General features: G+C 46.8%; 1 protein-coding gene across 5 annotated transcripts in view; it reads left to right on the top strand.

Annotated features, from left to right (window-relative positions):
• The window catches only part of NCK2 (NCK adaptor protein 2), a 147,946-nt gene that overhangs the window by 118,704 nt on the left and 11,465 nt on the right, over positions 1 to 17,777 (top strand). For 4 of the 5 annotated variants that reach the window (XM_029937077.1, XM_029937075.1, XM_029937076.1 and 1 more), the window contains one exon: positions 7,579 to 8,282. In XM_029937077.1, the coding sequence (XP_029792937.1) occupies positions 7,579 to 8,282 (704 nt within the window). Of the gene's footprint in view, positions 1 to 841; positions 1,008 to 7,578; positions 8,283 to 17,777 lie in introns of those variants that run through there. The other variant, XM_029937079.1, reaches the window with a different exon arrangement.

Raw genomic sequence — 17,777 nt, 5'->3', positions numbered from 1 at the left:
TCAAACCTTATCGAGCGAGGATGGAAATGTGTCACCTAACAGCAATGGCAGTAAGGCCAGGGTTTTTTACAAATGAATTTGTTGCCCAAAGAGACACAAAAGCTGCCAAGGATGCATTTAGTCCTTTGTCTCGGGAATGGTTAGGTAGTATTTCCCCTTTGTTCAGCATAGCCAGTTCCTAATGGTGAGTTGCAATGCCGGGCACAATTTTTTCTCCCAGTGGCACACTCAGAAGAGAATCAGGTTGGCAGGCTGTTTGCTTTGCTGAACACAGTTCTGCCAGGCCCCACTGGACACGTCTCTGCTCCAGTGTGGTCCAGCCCCCTGTTCTCTCCTCACATCCCGCTCTCCCACTTCTTCTCCATAGCGTGGCCCCAAGGCCTGCTTCAGGTCCTCCTCACGGCCCCGTGTAGCCTCTCCCCTCTGCCCCTCACACTTCCTCTCCTCCCCTGAGCTCAACCATGGTCAGCAGCTGGTGACATGCTTTAGCCTCTTTGTGACAAAAGGAACAGATGCTGCGTGAAACAGCTGAGTGAGGGCATTTAAGCTGGAGTTCAAGTTGACTTAGATATGGCCTTGTTTGAAATCAGTTATATTGAAGAGCCTGCTCCCCTCTCCTGAGCTGCCCTTGGGGCTTCTCTGACAACCCATGCCTGAATTCATTTGGGCCCATCCTAAGTCGAATATGCTAGCTCAGTTAGAATGAGGTTTGATTGTGTGGGTCCATTAAGCCTGATGTCTGTGGCTACCCAGTGTCACAGATTTCTCATGAGGGCTGTTGCAGTAAGTGTTCTAAACACAGGATTCCCTGGACTTAGAAGGCAGGGGTGCCAGCCTGGCAGTTCACTGTGACATCATGGTGATGTCAGCCCCACCTGCACCATCCCACCCTCCTCACCCCCAAACCTGGATGCTCCCAAACTGTATTCTTTTTGACTCAATCACCCAAATATGCCACCTTGCCAAGTGGGAATCAACACCTTGTCATACTGAAGGAAATGGGACAGGTGAGGAGGAGTGAGAGCGGGGGATGGGTAGTTGTATTTTTTCAGCACTCTTAATTGAAGTGACATAAAGTCAATTCAAAAGTAGACAAGGTAAAAAAAAAATGAGAAGAAGAAGAAAAATTTCAACAGGGAATCCATTGGTTCACATCATTGGGAAGTATGGTTGGATCCAGGGCTTCAACTCGTATCACCCAGGTTCTGTCTCTCCTTCTGGGCCTCATCCCTGCTCATTGCTTCATTCTTTGAAGATGTTGACAAATGTGGGCAACTCCAGGTAGGGGGGAGCCAAGCCAGCATTCACCCATAGTCTGAGTCATGGGCCCCTCGTCTACCATGGCCCAGCAGGTTGAGGGAGCCCCTGCTAAAGCCACAAGAAGAGGAATATTGTTGGATAAGAAAAAGGATAAAGGATACTGAACAATTTTTTAACACTTATTTTTGAGAGACAGAGCATGAGCAGGGGAGGGGTAGAGACAGAGAGGGAGACACAGATTCCAAGGCAGGCTTCAGGCTCTGAGCTGTTAGCACAGAGCCTGATGTGGGGCTTGAACTCACGAACTGTGAGATCATGACCTGAGCTGAAGTCAGATGCTTAACCAACTAAGCCACCCAGGCACCCCAAGAATACTGGACAGTTTAAAACAACAGAGGACCACTGAATTGCTTTTACATGCCCACCCTTCAAAACATTGCAAGTTTAGTAAATTTGAGGGTTTCCCCCCCTTTTGATATCAGATATCTTGATCATAAGTTTTAGCACTGGATATTTCCTGAGTAGTGAAAGATAATCTTCCAGCATAGGTACTAAAAAACTAGATACAATGTAAATTACATGAAAAGCTATTAGAAGACAAACATTAAGTCTATTCTAACTTTATACGAGAAGTTAACATTAGATATTTTGTATCTCAAACTTTGTCAGATCTCATTAGCATTTAATAATAAAAGCTTTTTGTAATTTTTAGTTGATTCTAGTAATAGGCCCTAACCCTAACGGGGGAAATCCCCACAAATTAATGACCTCCAGTCTTATTATAAATGTTGTTTTAGGTACAAGGAAGCTTTCTAGTTAAATCTAGTGTATGTTACAGTTCCAATTAGTAACAGCAATAAAATGTCTTTGCCATACATCTCCTAAAACTTGGGTGCACAGTGCCTAAATGGATCAGCTTGAATATATTTCTGAACGACCAAGTTTGTTTGGCATTTTATCTTAAAACCCAGAACTCTAGCTGTCAGGTGACAGAGCATATTTTGAAGTCGTCTGTTATAACATCTCTTTATCTTAAAAGGAGTATTTAAAAGATTTTGACTGTAAAATCACCAACATTAATAATGTATGACATATTCAAGCTTTTATTAGAACTCTGTCCTTAATGTATGTAATTTTATTCCAGAAAAGTTAAAATATGCTTATTGGTGTCAATGAAAATGTAACTCAGGATTAGAGATCCAGAGCTTGGGGTGAGAAAATCCTCATGTAAGCTGAGTTGAGATCCAACTTAAATGATATTGCCACTTAAAATGAGATTTTATTACTATTACTGGATGCACGTAAAGCCCATTAAACAAATTGTGGCTGGTCTTTAACGTGACAGCTACAGGGGGAACTTTGTCAAGGAGCTGGTTCCTATCCTCCACGGCAGACCCAGTCCATCCCAGGCAGCTCTGCACTCGGGTGCGCGCTCTTGCTGTCTAGCCTGGGCGCTAACTGGCCCAGAGTCCTAGGTGAGCGTTCAGTCTCTCCAAGACTTTTGCCCATCCCGGTATGTGGAGTACATGATCCAGCACCCTCCTGCCCGGGGCTACTGGCAGAGCAAGGAGAGCCTTGGAGCTGCCAGGAGCCAAGGGGGTGAGTTAGGGAACTAGGGGCCCTGTGGACTCCAGTTGTTCTGAGAGCCTGATCCTTAACATACAGGGAAAATCCTGGTCATTCCTGAGCACATGCCGCGATTTCCATTTGTTCTTTGTTCCTTCTTAGCACAAAGGTATTGCAGTGTATACATTATTGAACAAGCTGTAGAGAAAGTCATTACCTTGCAAAAAAATGTGATTTAATGTCACCCGATACGGCATGCCAGCAATCGCAGATACTCCGATGGTCTCATTCTAGATATTCCCATCCGTAATACGATTCGTGCAGAGCACAGGGCGGCAGGACCTCCAACCAAAACGCTCAAGTGTCAAATAAATTCTGTGCAGTTGGATTTTACGATTAGCTGGAGAACTGGAGGAAAAGCGTATCATTTGAGGTCCTGCCAAATCTTGCTGAAACAAACCAGTACTCCTCCATGCCTCGGAAGTCCAAGGTGGTGGGCTCTGCCTGATGACCTGCATGTAGCCAGATGCCATGAACAGGTGTGGCCAGGCTGGGAGCAGAGCTCCTCGATTCTTCTTCCTGTCCACAGCCCAGGCCACCCCAGGGATTCATGATGGGGCCAAGGGGAGCATGCCTCACAGGAAAGTGTGTTCTTCTAAACTATGGTACAGGGAGGGTGTGAGAAGAAGCCCTCTTAACATTTGGTTAGTTACTGTTTATTTACAGTAGGTAAAGATAGCCAGAGACCTTGCAAAAGAGTGTGAGGATCTGCCTGTCCTGATGGGAAAATCAGTAACATTGTAAGAGGAAAATCACATTGCCTTTGTTGGGAAATCAAAACCACACAGTGGAGTTCAAGGTGTTTTTGCTACAATGGGGAGAAGTAGGTGGTATGACTATAATGAAAGAAGAAGAAACGAAGCAAAAGATGTGTGGGGAAAAGTAACCATAGGAAAAGTGGGGAAACTGAGGAATGTCCACCCTGCCTCCTTCCCTAAAAGGTAGCAGACTTGCCTTAGAATTAGAAACGTCTAGTGGCCACAGGATGGCCCAGGGCATGGAGCTGGCAGGCATGGCAGCAAAACCATCCTTTGTGAGATGTCTGTGAGCCAAACTGCCTGTTCTGCATTCAGAAATGTCCCTTTGAGCCTTTGAGATCACATGGCAGTGGTCACACGGCCTCATGGTTATCCCAAATCTTCACTCCCTAAACCTTAACCCCACTTCAGCCTGGAGATGCAGGTCATTTCCATTCCCTAGAATCAGAGGAAGGGTCCATCACTTCTTTGGAGGGTTTGTAGGGAAAGTGAGGATATATTTTCAACCCCCCACTTCATAGTCCTACTGCATTTCTCCTAGAAATCATGTACAGATCATGAAGCATTTGCTGTGGAAATCCTGCTATGTGTGCATCAGCCTTTTAACAGAAGTGTGCCTCTTAACTATTAGGGATTAAATAGGTTTTTACTCCTGTGTGAGTCTGTGCCACTCTACTGGCTGTATATGTTGGGCCAGTTCCCCAATCCCTTTCTACCTCAGTTTCCCCATCTGCAGACAGGGATGCTCACCTTGTCACAGGACTGTTCTGTCTCGATAACGTACATGTCAGTAAGGTCAGGTTCCTCCCTATAACCAGACACCTGTCTCTTGAATTTCACTGCATCAGCAGCTACATATGACATTACTCCCATCGAATAATGTTCCCAAGGTGCCAAAAGCTTGACAGGCAAGCTTTCTATCTTGGTGGCCATCTGGCACTGGTGAGGTTGTTGCCAAAAGTGCTCAAAGAGGACTTTGGCCCTCTACTGGTAAAATACCTTTCTAGAGAAAAAAGAAATTCAGAGCCAGCCCCAACTCAGTAAGAGTACCAATTGTTACTCATAGAGCACTTCCTGTGCTTTATATTACAACCTGAATTTTGGTACCTTTTATGGGGTATATCCTTCAATTCATGTGTTGAAGTCTTAACCCCGAGTAACTGGATTTGTGACTGGATTTGGTATAGCCTCTCAAGAGACAATTGAGTTAAAATGAGGTCTTAAGGGTGGGCCCTAATCCAGTGTGACTGGTGTCCTTGTAAGAAGAGGGAATTAGGACACAGCCGTACAACAAAGGGAAGCCCCTGCCAACACACAGTAAGAAGGCATCCATCTGCAAGGTAAAGAGGGAGGGAGGCCTCAGAAGGAGCCAGCCCCACAAGACACCTTGATCTTTCCACTTTTAGCCCCAGAACTATGAGAATATGAATTTCTGTTGTTTGAGCACCGCCCCCCCCCCCCCCCCCCCCCCCCGCCAAGTGTCGTACTTGGTTATGGCAGCCCGAGCACTCGGATACAGTGCCACTGTTGTCCACATTACATGGGTAAGAGAATGAAGACACAGATTAAGTAACTTGCCCAAGAGCTCCAGCTCCTAAGTGGCCAACTTGGGATTCTCCTCTGGGCTGTGCTGTCAGCCACTGTGCGGCCGTCCATCTCCCACACTCTCCATCCCCCTTTCCAGAGTCACCTCAGAGACTATTTGGATCACAGTAGAGCAAAACAGGTGAATTTTCCATGGTGTGGGTGCTATGTGGAATGTTCCAGTCTTCATAGAAAAATGTAAGCTCCATACAGCAGGAAGCATGCCTATCTTGCTCTTCTTGGTCTCCCCAAAGTCTAGGAAGGTGCCTGGTAAAAACTCGATGGCTAAAGTGATGATTTTGTGCTTGAAAAGAGTCAGCAAAATTGTATATTCATAAGTCAGTTGTAAAGTGTCTCCGACAGTGTATTACGAGATCTAAAGCCTTACGTTGTCTGTTCTGCTGATCTTGACCCCTTTCTGTGCCAATGACTATTCTAAACCCTGCTCTTTCTGTAGGTATTTTCTTAAGTGGTTGTTGTTACTCACAAATTTGAAAAGGTCTTTTAGGAAATTACTTGTAAATGTTATTTCTTGAAGTCTTCATTACCAATAAAAACTGTCCTTTGCCTGGTCATTGCTGCCACAGCATGCCTACTCCTTGATGAGGCTTAGAACACCCTGGTGTCCGAGCCTTTGGGATAGAAGTGTACCTCCTTGAACGGTCTGCTTTCTGGATTCTGAAGCTAGTAAATCACCCCAGAGCGCTCTCACACATAGCTAAACTAACCTAGGTTTGAAATCATGTGGAAGGATTCATTTGATTATTTAGAGGTTCATGTTTCATGTAAAGCAAGTTAACGTGAAAGTAGAAATCTAAAATGGGGACTTAGTCTCATATCCTGGCTTACTCGCGTGTCTCCTATACACTTAAAATGCTGTGGTATAAAGAACAAAGCAAAACAAAAACCCGCCGAAGCCGTTTGTTTCAGGAATTGGTGTGTTCACTTGAAATGCCTGTAAGTGACCACATCAGTGTGCTGAGGGCCCTTCAGCGTGCCGGGCCAAGCTGGTGGCGCAGGGCTGGGCACACGGCTGAGGCAGGGGGGGTCTCTGTAGAGCGCACTGCACAACACTCCACAGCAGAGGACAGTCACAAGCCAGTGTTCTGTTCCTCTTGAACTCCTCCTGTCCACTGAGCAAGGGTGCAGAAGCAAAGGTAACTCTTACGATCATTCTGTCTTTACTCCAGTTAAAGGAATAAAATGAGAGGTACAGGCTACCCATAAAAGTGCTTTGGTGTCATTTTGAGGGGGAAAAATCTGCAAGTGGCCACAGTTTGGATACCGTGAAAGTCACCACACTAAGTTAGGGGGTTGTGCAGGGCTGGTGGGCGGCAGCCATCTACCAGGAAAAGCTGCGGAATATGACCCTGACTGCCAGTCTAGTGGCACACTGCAGCTCTGTGTGCCTAGGCTCACTTCCTCCCCTAGGCTCACTTCTTAAGAAGGTTCCAGAACTCTGTGCATTTTAACCAGACTGAATTATTTTTACTTTAGGGCTTTTCATACACTTTTCTCCATGCACAGGAAGAAATGTTTCACATTGCAACTCAGCACTCACTCCCTTACGTAGCTGAAGCAATGATACTATGCTTGACGCAGATTTTTCTATCATCTTCCCTTAAAGAAACCAAACCACTCAACATGCACATACAAGCTGGTCACAACCCATTAAATTGATTTTATGATCTGCTAATGGATTTTGAATCACAACCTGGAAAATTCTGCCTTAGACTTAACAGATCAACTAATGTTTCTAATTAGCTCATCACAACATGTGGGAATGAGTTTCTGTTTGGAAAGGACAGAATTGCAGGAAGAGAAGAAAGGAAGGAGGGTATTGGTTTCTGCCATCAGGGTGCTGCCAGGCAGCTCTGTGGCAGTGTTGCGAGTCCCACTGTCCCATGAGCGGAGGAGGTGGTGGGCTGGCCACAGCAGGAGCCAGATGCTAGCTGGGCAGGCCCTCTGCTTGCCTAGTTCATCAGTCCAACTTCCCGCCCCGTGTAAGAAGGCCAAAGACATCTTGTCTACCATTTATTTTTCTCTCAGAGGAGCATGGGAATTCTCAACAAAGTATTACCTTTCTAGCTTCAGGCTGTTTGGATAGCTTTTGCTCCGCTAGTACTCTTTGACGTGAATGAGACAGCAGGTATAGGAATTCCCAGCTTTTACAAAGGCGCCCCCCTCCCCCGCAACTGCCCAAGGTAGCTCTCCTGCACCTTTTCCGGCAGTGGCTTGTCCCCTCCGGTGTCATAGGGGCGGGGATGGCGCATCCAGCGCCAGTGACGCCCCGTGTGTGCTGGCTGGCCCCGTTCCCGGTGCCCACTGAGCCCTTGCTGTGTCTCCACAGGCCTCGGCAAGACGAAGAGGAAGACGAGCGCCCGGGACGCGTCCCCTACGCCCAGCACTGACGCCGAGTACCCAGCCAACGGGGGCGGTGCCGACCGCATCTACGACCTCAACATCCCTGCCTACGTCAAGTTCGCCTACGTGGCCGAGAGGGAGGACGAGCTGTCCCTGGTGAAGGGGTCGCGTGTCACCGTAATGGAGAAGTGCAGCGATGGCTGGTGGCGTGGCAGCTACAACGGGCAGATCGGCTGGTTTCCCTCCAACTATGTCCTGGAGGAGGTGGACGAAGCAGCCGCCGAGTCCCCCAGCTTCCTGAGCCTGCGGAAGGGCGCCTCCCTGAGCAATGGCCAGGGCGCGCGGGTCCTGCATGTGGTGCAGACGCTGTACCCCTTCAGCTCGGTCACCGAGGAGGAGCTCAACTTCGAGAAGGGGGAGACCATGGAGGTGATCGAGAAGCCCGAGAATGACCCCGAGTGGTGGAAGTGCAAAAATGCCCGGGGGCAGGTGGGCCTGGTCCCCAAGAACTACGTGGTGGTCCTGAGCGACGGGCCTGCCCCGCAGATGAGCTCCATGGGGCCCGCGTGCAGCGGGCGCTTCGCGGGCCGGGAGTGGTACTACGGCAACGTGACGCGGCACCAGGCCGAGTGCGCCCTCAACGAGCGCGGCGTCGAGGGGGACTTCCTCATTAGGGACAGCGAGTCTTCGGTAAGTGCCCGGGAGGGGCGCGGTCTGCTGGGCGCCCAGGGTGGTGCCAGCACAAACCTGTGCCTGCGCAGCACGTGTGTGTGTTGCACCCCGCGCCAGTCCGCTCCATTCCCTCCCCGCACGGCGCGGGCACGATCAGAATTGCGGAGCAGTGTGCGGGTCCCCTGTTAGCACGGAGCCCCAAATATCCGAGGCTCCAGATAAGCCAGATGAATACGATATGCCCATACGCCTGTGTAAGGTTGCTGCTCTGATAGACTTAAACTGTTGAGGGCGTAGTAACTCAGCTGCGGACCGTTTCCCGGCCTTCTGTGGACGGAACGGTGAGTAAAATGGTTTTCAGCTTTCGAAGGCGGCTCTGCTGAGCTCACCCCTTTTCTGTTCTACAAACGGAGACGTCATCTTCTTAATAGGTTTTGCGGCGTGTTCCCAGGCCCTGGCGGTGGGCTTGGTTTTCTCCCTGGGCCCTAGGCATGGCAGTTCTCAGCGGGAGGGGCACCTGGTTTCTGACGCAGCCTTTGTGGGTTTGTTTTTGTTTCTAAACCTTACCGTCCCAAGGTCATCTCTGCCGCAGGCAGCATCATGGAATTCATCCCTGAAAAGCTTTTAAAGCACTTAGGAACAGAATGGAGAAGCAGAAGACAGTGCTTGAGAGAGACGAGTTTGTGTTTGTGCCCTGAATAAGAGGCATGAAGCCACTTGCCTTATCCCTTCCCAGCAGCAGACAGATTTGGGATTTGTGTTTCAGGTATGTGGCTGAGCCTGCCTGGAAGAACTGGGCCAGTGTCCCAGAGGATGATCTTTTTGTGTGTCCATTGTGGAAACACTCAACCCGTGTGGTAGATGTGTTTGCAGATATGAGATAAGACCCCCCAAAACAAGACCTCTGTGGGAAGGATCCATTGTGATTACTTTGTATTGGTTTCAGCAGGTTTCAGTTTAATTGTTTAAATGCAGAATGTCAGACTAGTAAGTATGGAATCTGTATGTAATTTGGCATCCTCTGGAAAGGTGGATACCATGATGAGTAAGTGCCCATCTTACTCTTATAGACTGATCTTAGAGGAATTCGAGGCCACAGAAACGTTTTTCCTCTTCTAAGAGACAGACAGCTGGGCTCTGTTCTTCTTGGAGGCAGGAGGGGCAGCATGGTGGTGAAAACCAGACCCCTTTGGGGGTCAGCGGGTCACGATGTTGGCAGCAGCCTTAGACGTGCTGGGGCCAGTGTGCCCCGGGCCTGGGCATTAACTACCTCTGAAATCGAAACTCTGAGATTTTCTTATCCAGCCGCCAGAGTTTATCATTTCTGGCAAGACATCAGATTGAATTGTTCTCATGAGACGTAAGCTCTGTGCGAAGCTTCCTTTAGATCATGCTTGAGGCTTAGAAGAGCCAAGTATGCCACACTTTTAACGCTTGGGAAGAAAACTTAGAGGAAGCACTGAAAAACCAATTATAGGATAAGGTGATTGGTCCAGAGTACTTAAGGGATAAGTATAATCCAGAGTCAGAAAATAGAGTCTTGATTTAGAAGTTTTGAGTTTGAGGGGCACCTGTCTGCCTCAGTTGATGGAACACGTGACCCTTGATCTCAGGGTTGGGAATTCAAGCCCTGCATTGGGCATAGAGATTGCTTAAAAATAAAATCTTTTAAAAAGCAGAGGGCACCTGGGTGGTTCAGTCGGTTAAGCATCTGACTTTAGCTCAGGTCATGATCTCGCAGTCCGTGAGTTCAAGCCCCACGTCAGGCTGTGTGCTGACAGCCTGGAGCCTGCTTCCAGATTCTCTGTCTTCTCCTCTCTCTTCTCCTCTCTCTACCCCTCCCCTGTTCATGCTCTCTCTTTCTCTCAAAAATAAATAAATATTTAAAAAATAAATTAAGGGGTGCTTGGGTGGCTCAGTCAGTTAACCATCCTACTTTGACTCAGGTCATGATCTCATGGTCTGTGCGGTCGGGCCCTGCATCAGGCTCTGTGCTGACAGCAAAGAGCCTGGAGCCTGCTTTGGAATTGGTGTCTCCCTTTCTCTCTGCCCCTCCCCCTGCTTGCTCTGTCTTTTTCTGTCTCTCAAAAACAAACATTTAAAAAATAAATACATTTTTTAAAAAAAATAATTGAAAATTTTTTTAAAAAGAAAGAAATTTTGAGTTTGAAGATAATTCCTAGAGTAGAGAGGGGCCAAAGCAGCCCCCAGGGTCGAGCTGTTTGCCCGCTTCCTCATCCTTCCTGTCTAGGGCTGGGGGCCAAGGTAGAAGAGAGAGAGAGAGCACCCTCTGCGTTGCTGGCCATGGGTAGACCTACTGTTCCCTGTAAACGAAGCACATGCAGTGGGTGTCACTGCCTGAACTCAGAGATGAGCTGACTCCTCTTTGAGAGGGAGGGATCCAGGCAGACCTTTTCCTGGAGCTTCTCTTTATTGTGCTTTGCAGCTAAACTGGTTTTTCACAAGTTGCGGGTTTGTGGCAACTCTGTGATGGGCAAGTTTAATTGGCATCATTTTCCACCAGCATTTGCTCACTTTATGGATCTGGTATCGTAATCTGTGCTCAGTGGTTATGATTCCTTGAAAGCTCGGGATGGTTAGCAATTTTTAGCAATAAAGTATTTTTTAATTAAGGCATGCCCATTATGTTTCTTAACATAATGCTACTGCACACTTAATGGACTAGAGTGTTGTGTGAATATAACATTTCTATGCATTGGGAAGCCAAAGAATTCATTCGATTTTCTTTATTGTGATATTTGCTCTATCAGGGTGGTCAGGATCTGAATCTGAACCCGCAGCATCTCTGAGGTGTTGTGCCTGTATTACATTATCTGGGTTCCATCTCAGCACTTGAATAAGCTCCAGTGTCTTGTTTGTCTCAGATTATTAGAGATTATGCTGACTTTCTAAATAATTGAAACATTGTTTACATTGCATTTTAACCATTTTTATAGGAGACTTTCTGGGTTTTTTTGCATTCTGTCTTACCTTAGAAAACTGAGCTATGGCATAGTCATTGTGTAATGCCAGGGGGATGGAGACGGGAAAGGGGCCTGCCTCGGCCTACACCCCCACTAGCACTGCCTCCGGTTCGAGAGTGTCCAGGGATGCCTGTCCCAGTGACTTACGCCATGACACATGGCCTTTTCTGCTGTCGGGATGCCTGCCTTGTGCCAAAGGGATGCTTCAAGGGGCTCCAAGGGCTGTTGTTGCCTTTCTCCTAACAGCAGACCTCGGTTTGCTCTTCTTACTCATATCCAGGTTGCCAGAGGCCGTTGAGGCACTTTCTGGATGGGCAGATGGACAAATTCATTCCTTATTAATTTTCCATGGCCTATTGATTACCTCTGCCTCTCACCAGGGTCTCTCACATCCTTTCCTCTCCTTCTTTGTCTTTTTCTCATATTAATTTGGACATTTCTAAAATGAGAACCTGGCTTTTAAAAAGCAGCCACCAAACCAGTGTGAGCCCTTCACTTGCAGCCAGACCCTAACATCACATTGCTTCAGGCCAGAGTCAGAAAGGTTTCTGACGGGTTGAGCCTTCTTGCTGCTCGACTTGGAGGCATCTTCTTTTCATTTCCTTTTCTTTCTGACAGTCCTTGGGCCTGGGACTTTCCTCTGACTGGGGTTACCATGGGACATCTGACTTCTCAATAAGCACGTATCATTTTTAGAGTACATTTTAAGATATGTATCCGTTTTTAAGAGACCCTGAGTGTTTCCATTATAAATAAGCTAGGCTCTTACTTGAAGGTATCTTGCATTTAAAAATACTCAGTGTTTCTCTATTTTGAAAAATAAAAAATATACCCAAGTCTGAACCCTAGGACATGTGTGCTTTGGGGAAGGAGAAGTACATGTTTTGGAAAAGCAAACACAGACATTGCCACATACTGTGATATCCAGGGTCCGTGAAGTCCCTGGTGTTTTCTGTCAGACACGTTTTATCGAGGAACGAATGGGCAAACCAGACGATCCTGTTCGGGCTCTCTTTTCCTGTCCTGAATCTTAATACTCAGTCTTTGTGTTCTCTACTATCTTTTCTGCCTTCCTCCCCACTCTCCTACCTCATCTATAATTGTCGTTTCTCCCTAGCAGCTCAAAGTGAAACAGCACTGTTTCTTAGTCTCCATATTCCATTATCCTTCCTGCACCTGCTAGTCCATAGATCATTAACTCCAGAAAATTCAAAGTTCCTACCTGGCCTCTGAATGCTCATCATACGTCCTCATGTATTTGTCCATCCTTCTTCTGCGGGTACGGTTGGAAAGTGGTACAGTTCAGAATAACTGGCAGCTGGGTTTCTGGGTAAGCTGTTTGTTGTCAATAGGTTAGTGTTTCATTTGCTTTTATTCGGAAGGAGACTGCTTACAGCGGGGCTGTCGTCTGCCAAGGTGACTGGCTCTGGATGGCGTCAGCTTGTAGTTTACAGAGCCATTCTCCTCTGTTAAGAGTTTAAAACTCCCAGAAACCTTTCTTCCTCACATTTATTACATTCCACAGTAGGATTTGCCTCCAAGTCACACAATATATTTGCTTCTGATAGAGAAAAGCTACCTTGCTCTAAAGATAATTGAGTGCACATATTGCCCACATGAATAGTCATGTGTTTCATTCCTTGCTGTTTTTTAAAAAATCCATTAAGATTGGGGTGCCTGGGTGGCTCAGTCTATTGAGTGTCTGACTCTTGATTTCTGCTCAGGTCATGATCTCATGGTTCATGAGATCCAGCCCTGCATTAGGCTCAATGCTAAGCATGGAGCCTGTTTAAGATTTTCTCTCTCTCTCTCTTTCTCAGTCTCTCTCAAGAAACAAACAAACAAAAAAACCCACGTAATTTCTCTTTACCAAAACTCTGTTTTGGGTTGATATCATCCCTTTGTCTCTCCACATCAGTGACATTCAAACTTACTGTCCCAGCGTCTGCTTGAGGGCCTGGTAAAACAGAGACTGCTGGGTCCTGCCTGGAAAGCTCCCAACCCGGGAGGTCTGGAGCCCAATAATTTGCATTTCTAGCACATTCCTTGGTGATGTTGATGCTGCTGATCTAGGGACCACACTTTGAAAACTATTATGTAATTTTAATGGTTTTATACGTATTTACAGCAATTGCTTAAACTCCATTTCTGCATAATAGTGCATTTCCAAGAATTAGGAACATGCTTAAAGATGAACATTTTTACTCTTGTCCAGAAGATTCTTTTAGGTAGAATTGTTGATTTCTGTTGACTGGAATTCACCTCCTAAAGTACTTTTCTGTTTATTTTCTTTTATTTTTTTTAGCTGTTGAGAACCTGGTAACAGAGTTGCTGCATTTGCTGTTTCTAATGGAGAATAGGGAAGAATTCAGTCTGTAGGCCGCTGTGGAGCAGCGTGGAGGACAGGGAGCCTGACGTGAGCCCCTTACGGCAGTGACTTACTTGCCCATGAGCTTTCTAAATCCATGGTCTGGTGCCGTGATCCCTAGATGTTCCCTTATAAATGGGTTGATGTTAAGAAAGAGCATAGGTTTTACTTTGAGTGATGCCTATATCCATCTTTCCAAGTGCAAAACTTATAAGCTACTTTATAATTGTCAGGCTTTTTGCCCAGTACCTAATGGACGCTTTAAGCCTAGATTTTTATAGTATTTCTCACTTTAATCGTATCTGATTCTTCAAACCGCAAGGACCTGAAGCATTATTTAGTATGGGCACTTCTCTCAGAGTTCACTGCTCATCACCTGTTTCATTCACCCAGTTCTCAGATGGCTCAGTGCCTTGGCAGTCCTGGCTGGCGCCTCAATGTTTACCTTAAAACAGACACACCTGCACTATTAACCAGCATATGTGAAAAAGACAAGAGTCATAGTTGAAGCTATTTCTTAAAGTGTAATCAATCACAAATCTCAAGGTCTCACTTATTTTTTTCAGAACCTGAAAAGGCTTCCCTACTGTGCCCTTGGCCTCGGTCAGAGGTGTAGCTCCCGGTTCTCCCCAGGAGGGGCAGGTTCTGGTTCAGTTAAGTGAGCACCCGCATCCTCGCAGAGTGCCGATAAAAGTGCATGTAATCATTGGACAAAATAAATTGCCTTTTGGTGATATAGAAGGCACCTGAGAATCTTAGAACTTAAGCCTCAAAGGCATTATTTATGACGAAGGGCTTTAAATGGAGTTTCATTTCTGCTGTGTTACAAAAGAAAGTAAACAGTACTAAATCCATTGATTTGTTTCTGGAGGGATATAAATGTTGAAAGCAGAACAGAGAGTAGTCTGTTGCCCAGAACTCACCTGCCTTGTGACATGTAAATGAAGCAGGTGCAGTGGCTGAGCAGGTCCCCTCAGGTCATTGCGAAGCTTCAGGTGGCTGCTCTTCCCGGGAAGCTGCTTTGCTGAGAGCTGCTGAGTGGCTTCTCTGTTGTCTACACCTTACGTGTGCCACCATTCCTTTCCTCCTTACACCTGGGCTCCTGGGCTCCTGGGCTCCCGGACTGGGCTGTCCTCCTCCAGGCCTTCGTGCAGAGCTAGATAGCTCTAGATAGAGTCCAGCTCCGCTCCCCCGCTCCTCGCACCCCCACCAGTGCAGTGTCCACACATCTTTCAAGTCTCATTCTGGCCACCTTTGCTCCCAGGGCACCTTTCCTGATATGCAGGCCTGGGCCACGTGCTCCGCACATGCTCCTGGATCACAGGGCAGTCTTAATGCTAGGGTGTCACTGCCCCTGAACATGACTGTGCTGCCCCCTTCAAAGGTCAAGTCAGCACAGAGAATGCATGTTGTTGGCTATCGAATCCTACTGCCTTGGTAGGACGCCAAGAAATATTCTTTGCATTAACTCAATTGTAAATTCAATATGAGAATCAGCAGCCAACCAGTACCTAAAGCTGAGGAGTCCTAAGTTGTCTCTCTGTGCCTGTGTTTTCCTGGGGTTGTGCTAAACACAATGTCGAGCTTGAGTCAGAACCGTGGCCTCTGGCTTAATTTTGCTGCCATGAGAGGGGTCCAGACACCTTTTCTTCAGGCCTGCAAACATAGTAGAGAGAGAAATGGCCATCCAGTAGCCACTGGCAATAACCACTGGCAACTAAAGAACAAGCCTTTGAAAGTAACACAAAAAATATGTCAAAGTAAATAATTTCTCCATAACGGTATTCAGAAATAATTTCATAAAAATCTCTGAGATCATGAACTATGTTTATCTAAATATTTATATTGCTCTCATAGAAAATCACCAGTACCTGTAAGAAATGTTTTTCCCTAATGTTTTAAAATATTGAAAATCATAATGGAAGTTTTTTTTAACTGGGTCAAGGAAGTTTTTAGACCTACTGTATTAGAAAGGCTTCTGTGGAAAACACTTGCTGTCCCAGTGTAAGCCTCTGGGTGGGTTGCTTTTTGTGTTTTGTGTTTTGTGGCGGGGGAGGGGGTGTTGTATATTTTAGCTACAGAAATAGCTAAATATATTTGTCTTTTAGACTGACACCCCCACTTGGTTTCTATAAGAGGTTAGGCTCACCTGTCAGTAATCTGACAATCACTCTACTGAATTAGCAATGAAGGAAAAGCATAGAAATTGTTAGGATTTTTTTTTTTGAACTGTGTATATTGGTTTTGTTTTTCACACACACATGCACGCGCGCACACACATGCACGCACTTGTGCACGCGCAGATGCAGGCGGCAGGGCTGGTGAGGCTGCAGCCCAGCAAGTGCATGCCGGCTGTCCCTCGGGCTGAAAGTTTCCTGCTGTGGACATGGTTTCTCAACTGGCGAAGGACGGTTACACAGGTGCTGTCTCCAGCCTTCAAGACTGTGGAGAGACACTGAGGAACCAGGGCAGATGGAGAAATGTTTCAGTCAGCTCTGGGCCACACTTGGTAAACATAAATACAGTTTTCTCGTATGTAGGCAGGTGCCTGGCCGACAGGCTCACACCTCTTCTCCCTTTACACGGAAGGCCGTGCACTGCCTGCCCAGGGTCTTTACTGCGTGCCTCTGAAAACTGTTCCTTTGCAGCTTACAGAAGGAATTTCACAAGAAGTGTGTTCATGTTGGTCTTAAGACGTGTAAGGAAGGTGCTTGCCCGGCATGGATGGTTTCTCGGGCATCTTAGTAAGATACCACCAGTGTTCAGTGTTCTAAGAGTGCCCAGCGGTGTTCCAGCTGGAGCCAATCAGGATCCTTGTAGCGTTTTTGGAAGGTCATGAAAAAAATGATTCATAGAAAGTCGAGTTGAGGGATCATTGTTGCCTGACCCCAGGCCAAAGGGGAGCAAACATTTTTGGTTCAGGAGCTGCATCTGAGCCGTGTCTCCCAACTGCCACATGTCCCTACTCTCCCCACACCCCCACTCACCTGCCAGGAAGAGCCAGTAACTAGGGCCACCAGGTATTGCAGGTGATTTGAAGACAATGTTGAGTTCTTTTGTACCACTGCGGTGCCCTCACTAGGAGGCGGTGCTCTGGGCCCTTGTGCCCGCTCCCCCCCCCAAGCGTCCCCTGCAGCCAGAGGCTGCACCCCCAGACTCCTGGTCAGCTTCCCTGGCAGGAAGAACACATGTCCTCACCCATCCTGATGCCTCGGATTCCTGTATCACATTCCTGGTGTTTCCACCCCACCTTCACAATCCTTTTTAGATGAGCATATAAACTTTATTTAAGAGATGGTTTTTATGTGATGAAATGTACATTACAGAAAATTTACCATTTCAACCATTTTTAAGTGCAGTGGCATTATTTAGGTTCCATTATTACACAAGTATAACCCCCTTTGAACTTTTTCAACTTCCCTAATTGAAACTATGTACCCATTAAATACTAACTTTCCATTTCCTTCTTTCCCCAGCCCTTGGTGACTTTCTCATTTCTGTCTACCTTCTGTCTCTGTGAATCCAACTACTACCTCATGTGAATGGAATCAGACCATATCTGCCCTTTTGGATCTGGCTTATTTCATGGAGCATAATGTCCTTGGGGTTCATCCATGTTGTAGCCTGTGACAGGATTTCCTTCCTTTTTTAAAGCTGAGTGATATTCCATTGTGTGTATATACTGCGTAGTGTTTCTCCATTCACCTGTAGATGGGTAATGGGTAGCTTGCACCCTTTGGCTATTTTTAATACTGCTGTGAACATGGGGGTGCAAATTATCTTTTCAAGTCCCTGCCTTCCATTTTGTAGATGTGTACCCAGTAGCGGGATGGCTGGACCAAATGGTAATTCAGTGGTTAATTTTTTGAGGAGCTGCCATCTGTGCTCCACAGCAGCTGCACCTCGACATTCCCACCAGCGGTGCACAGAGTTTCTCCACATCCACACCAACAGTCGTTACTTTCTGTTTTTTGGGGTTTTGTTTTTCACCATAACCACCCTAATGGGTGTGGAGCGACAGCTCACTGTGGTTTTGATTTGTATCAGCACGTAACCCGTTAATCTCGACTGCACTGTTGGCTTGTTTGGGGATGTTTCTTGTGGCACTCTTGCTAAGCAGCTCCTGACCTTGGCGTCTGGGAGTGTAGCGAGTGCAGCGTC

Source organism: Suricata suricatta, chromosome 4 (genome assembly GCF_006229205.1).
Source record: "Suricata suricatta isolate VVHF042 chromosome 4, meerkat_22Aug2017_6uvM2_HiC, whole genome shotgun sequence".
Lineage (NCBI taxonomy): Eukaryota > Metazoa > Chordata > Mammalia > Carnivora > Herpestidae > Suricata > Suricata suricatta.
This window is presented reverse-complemented; position numbering and strand designations above follow the sequence as displayed.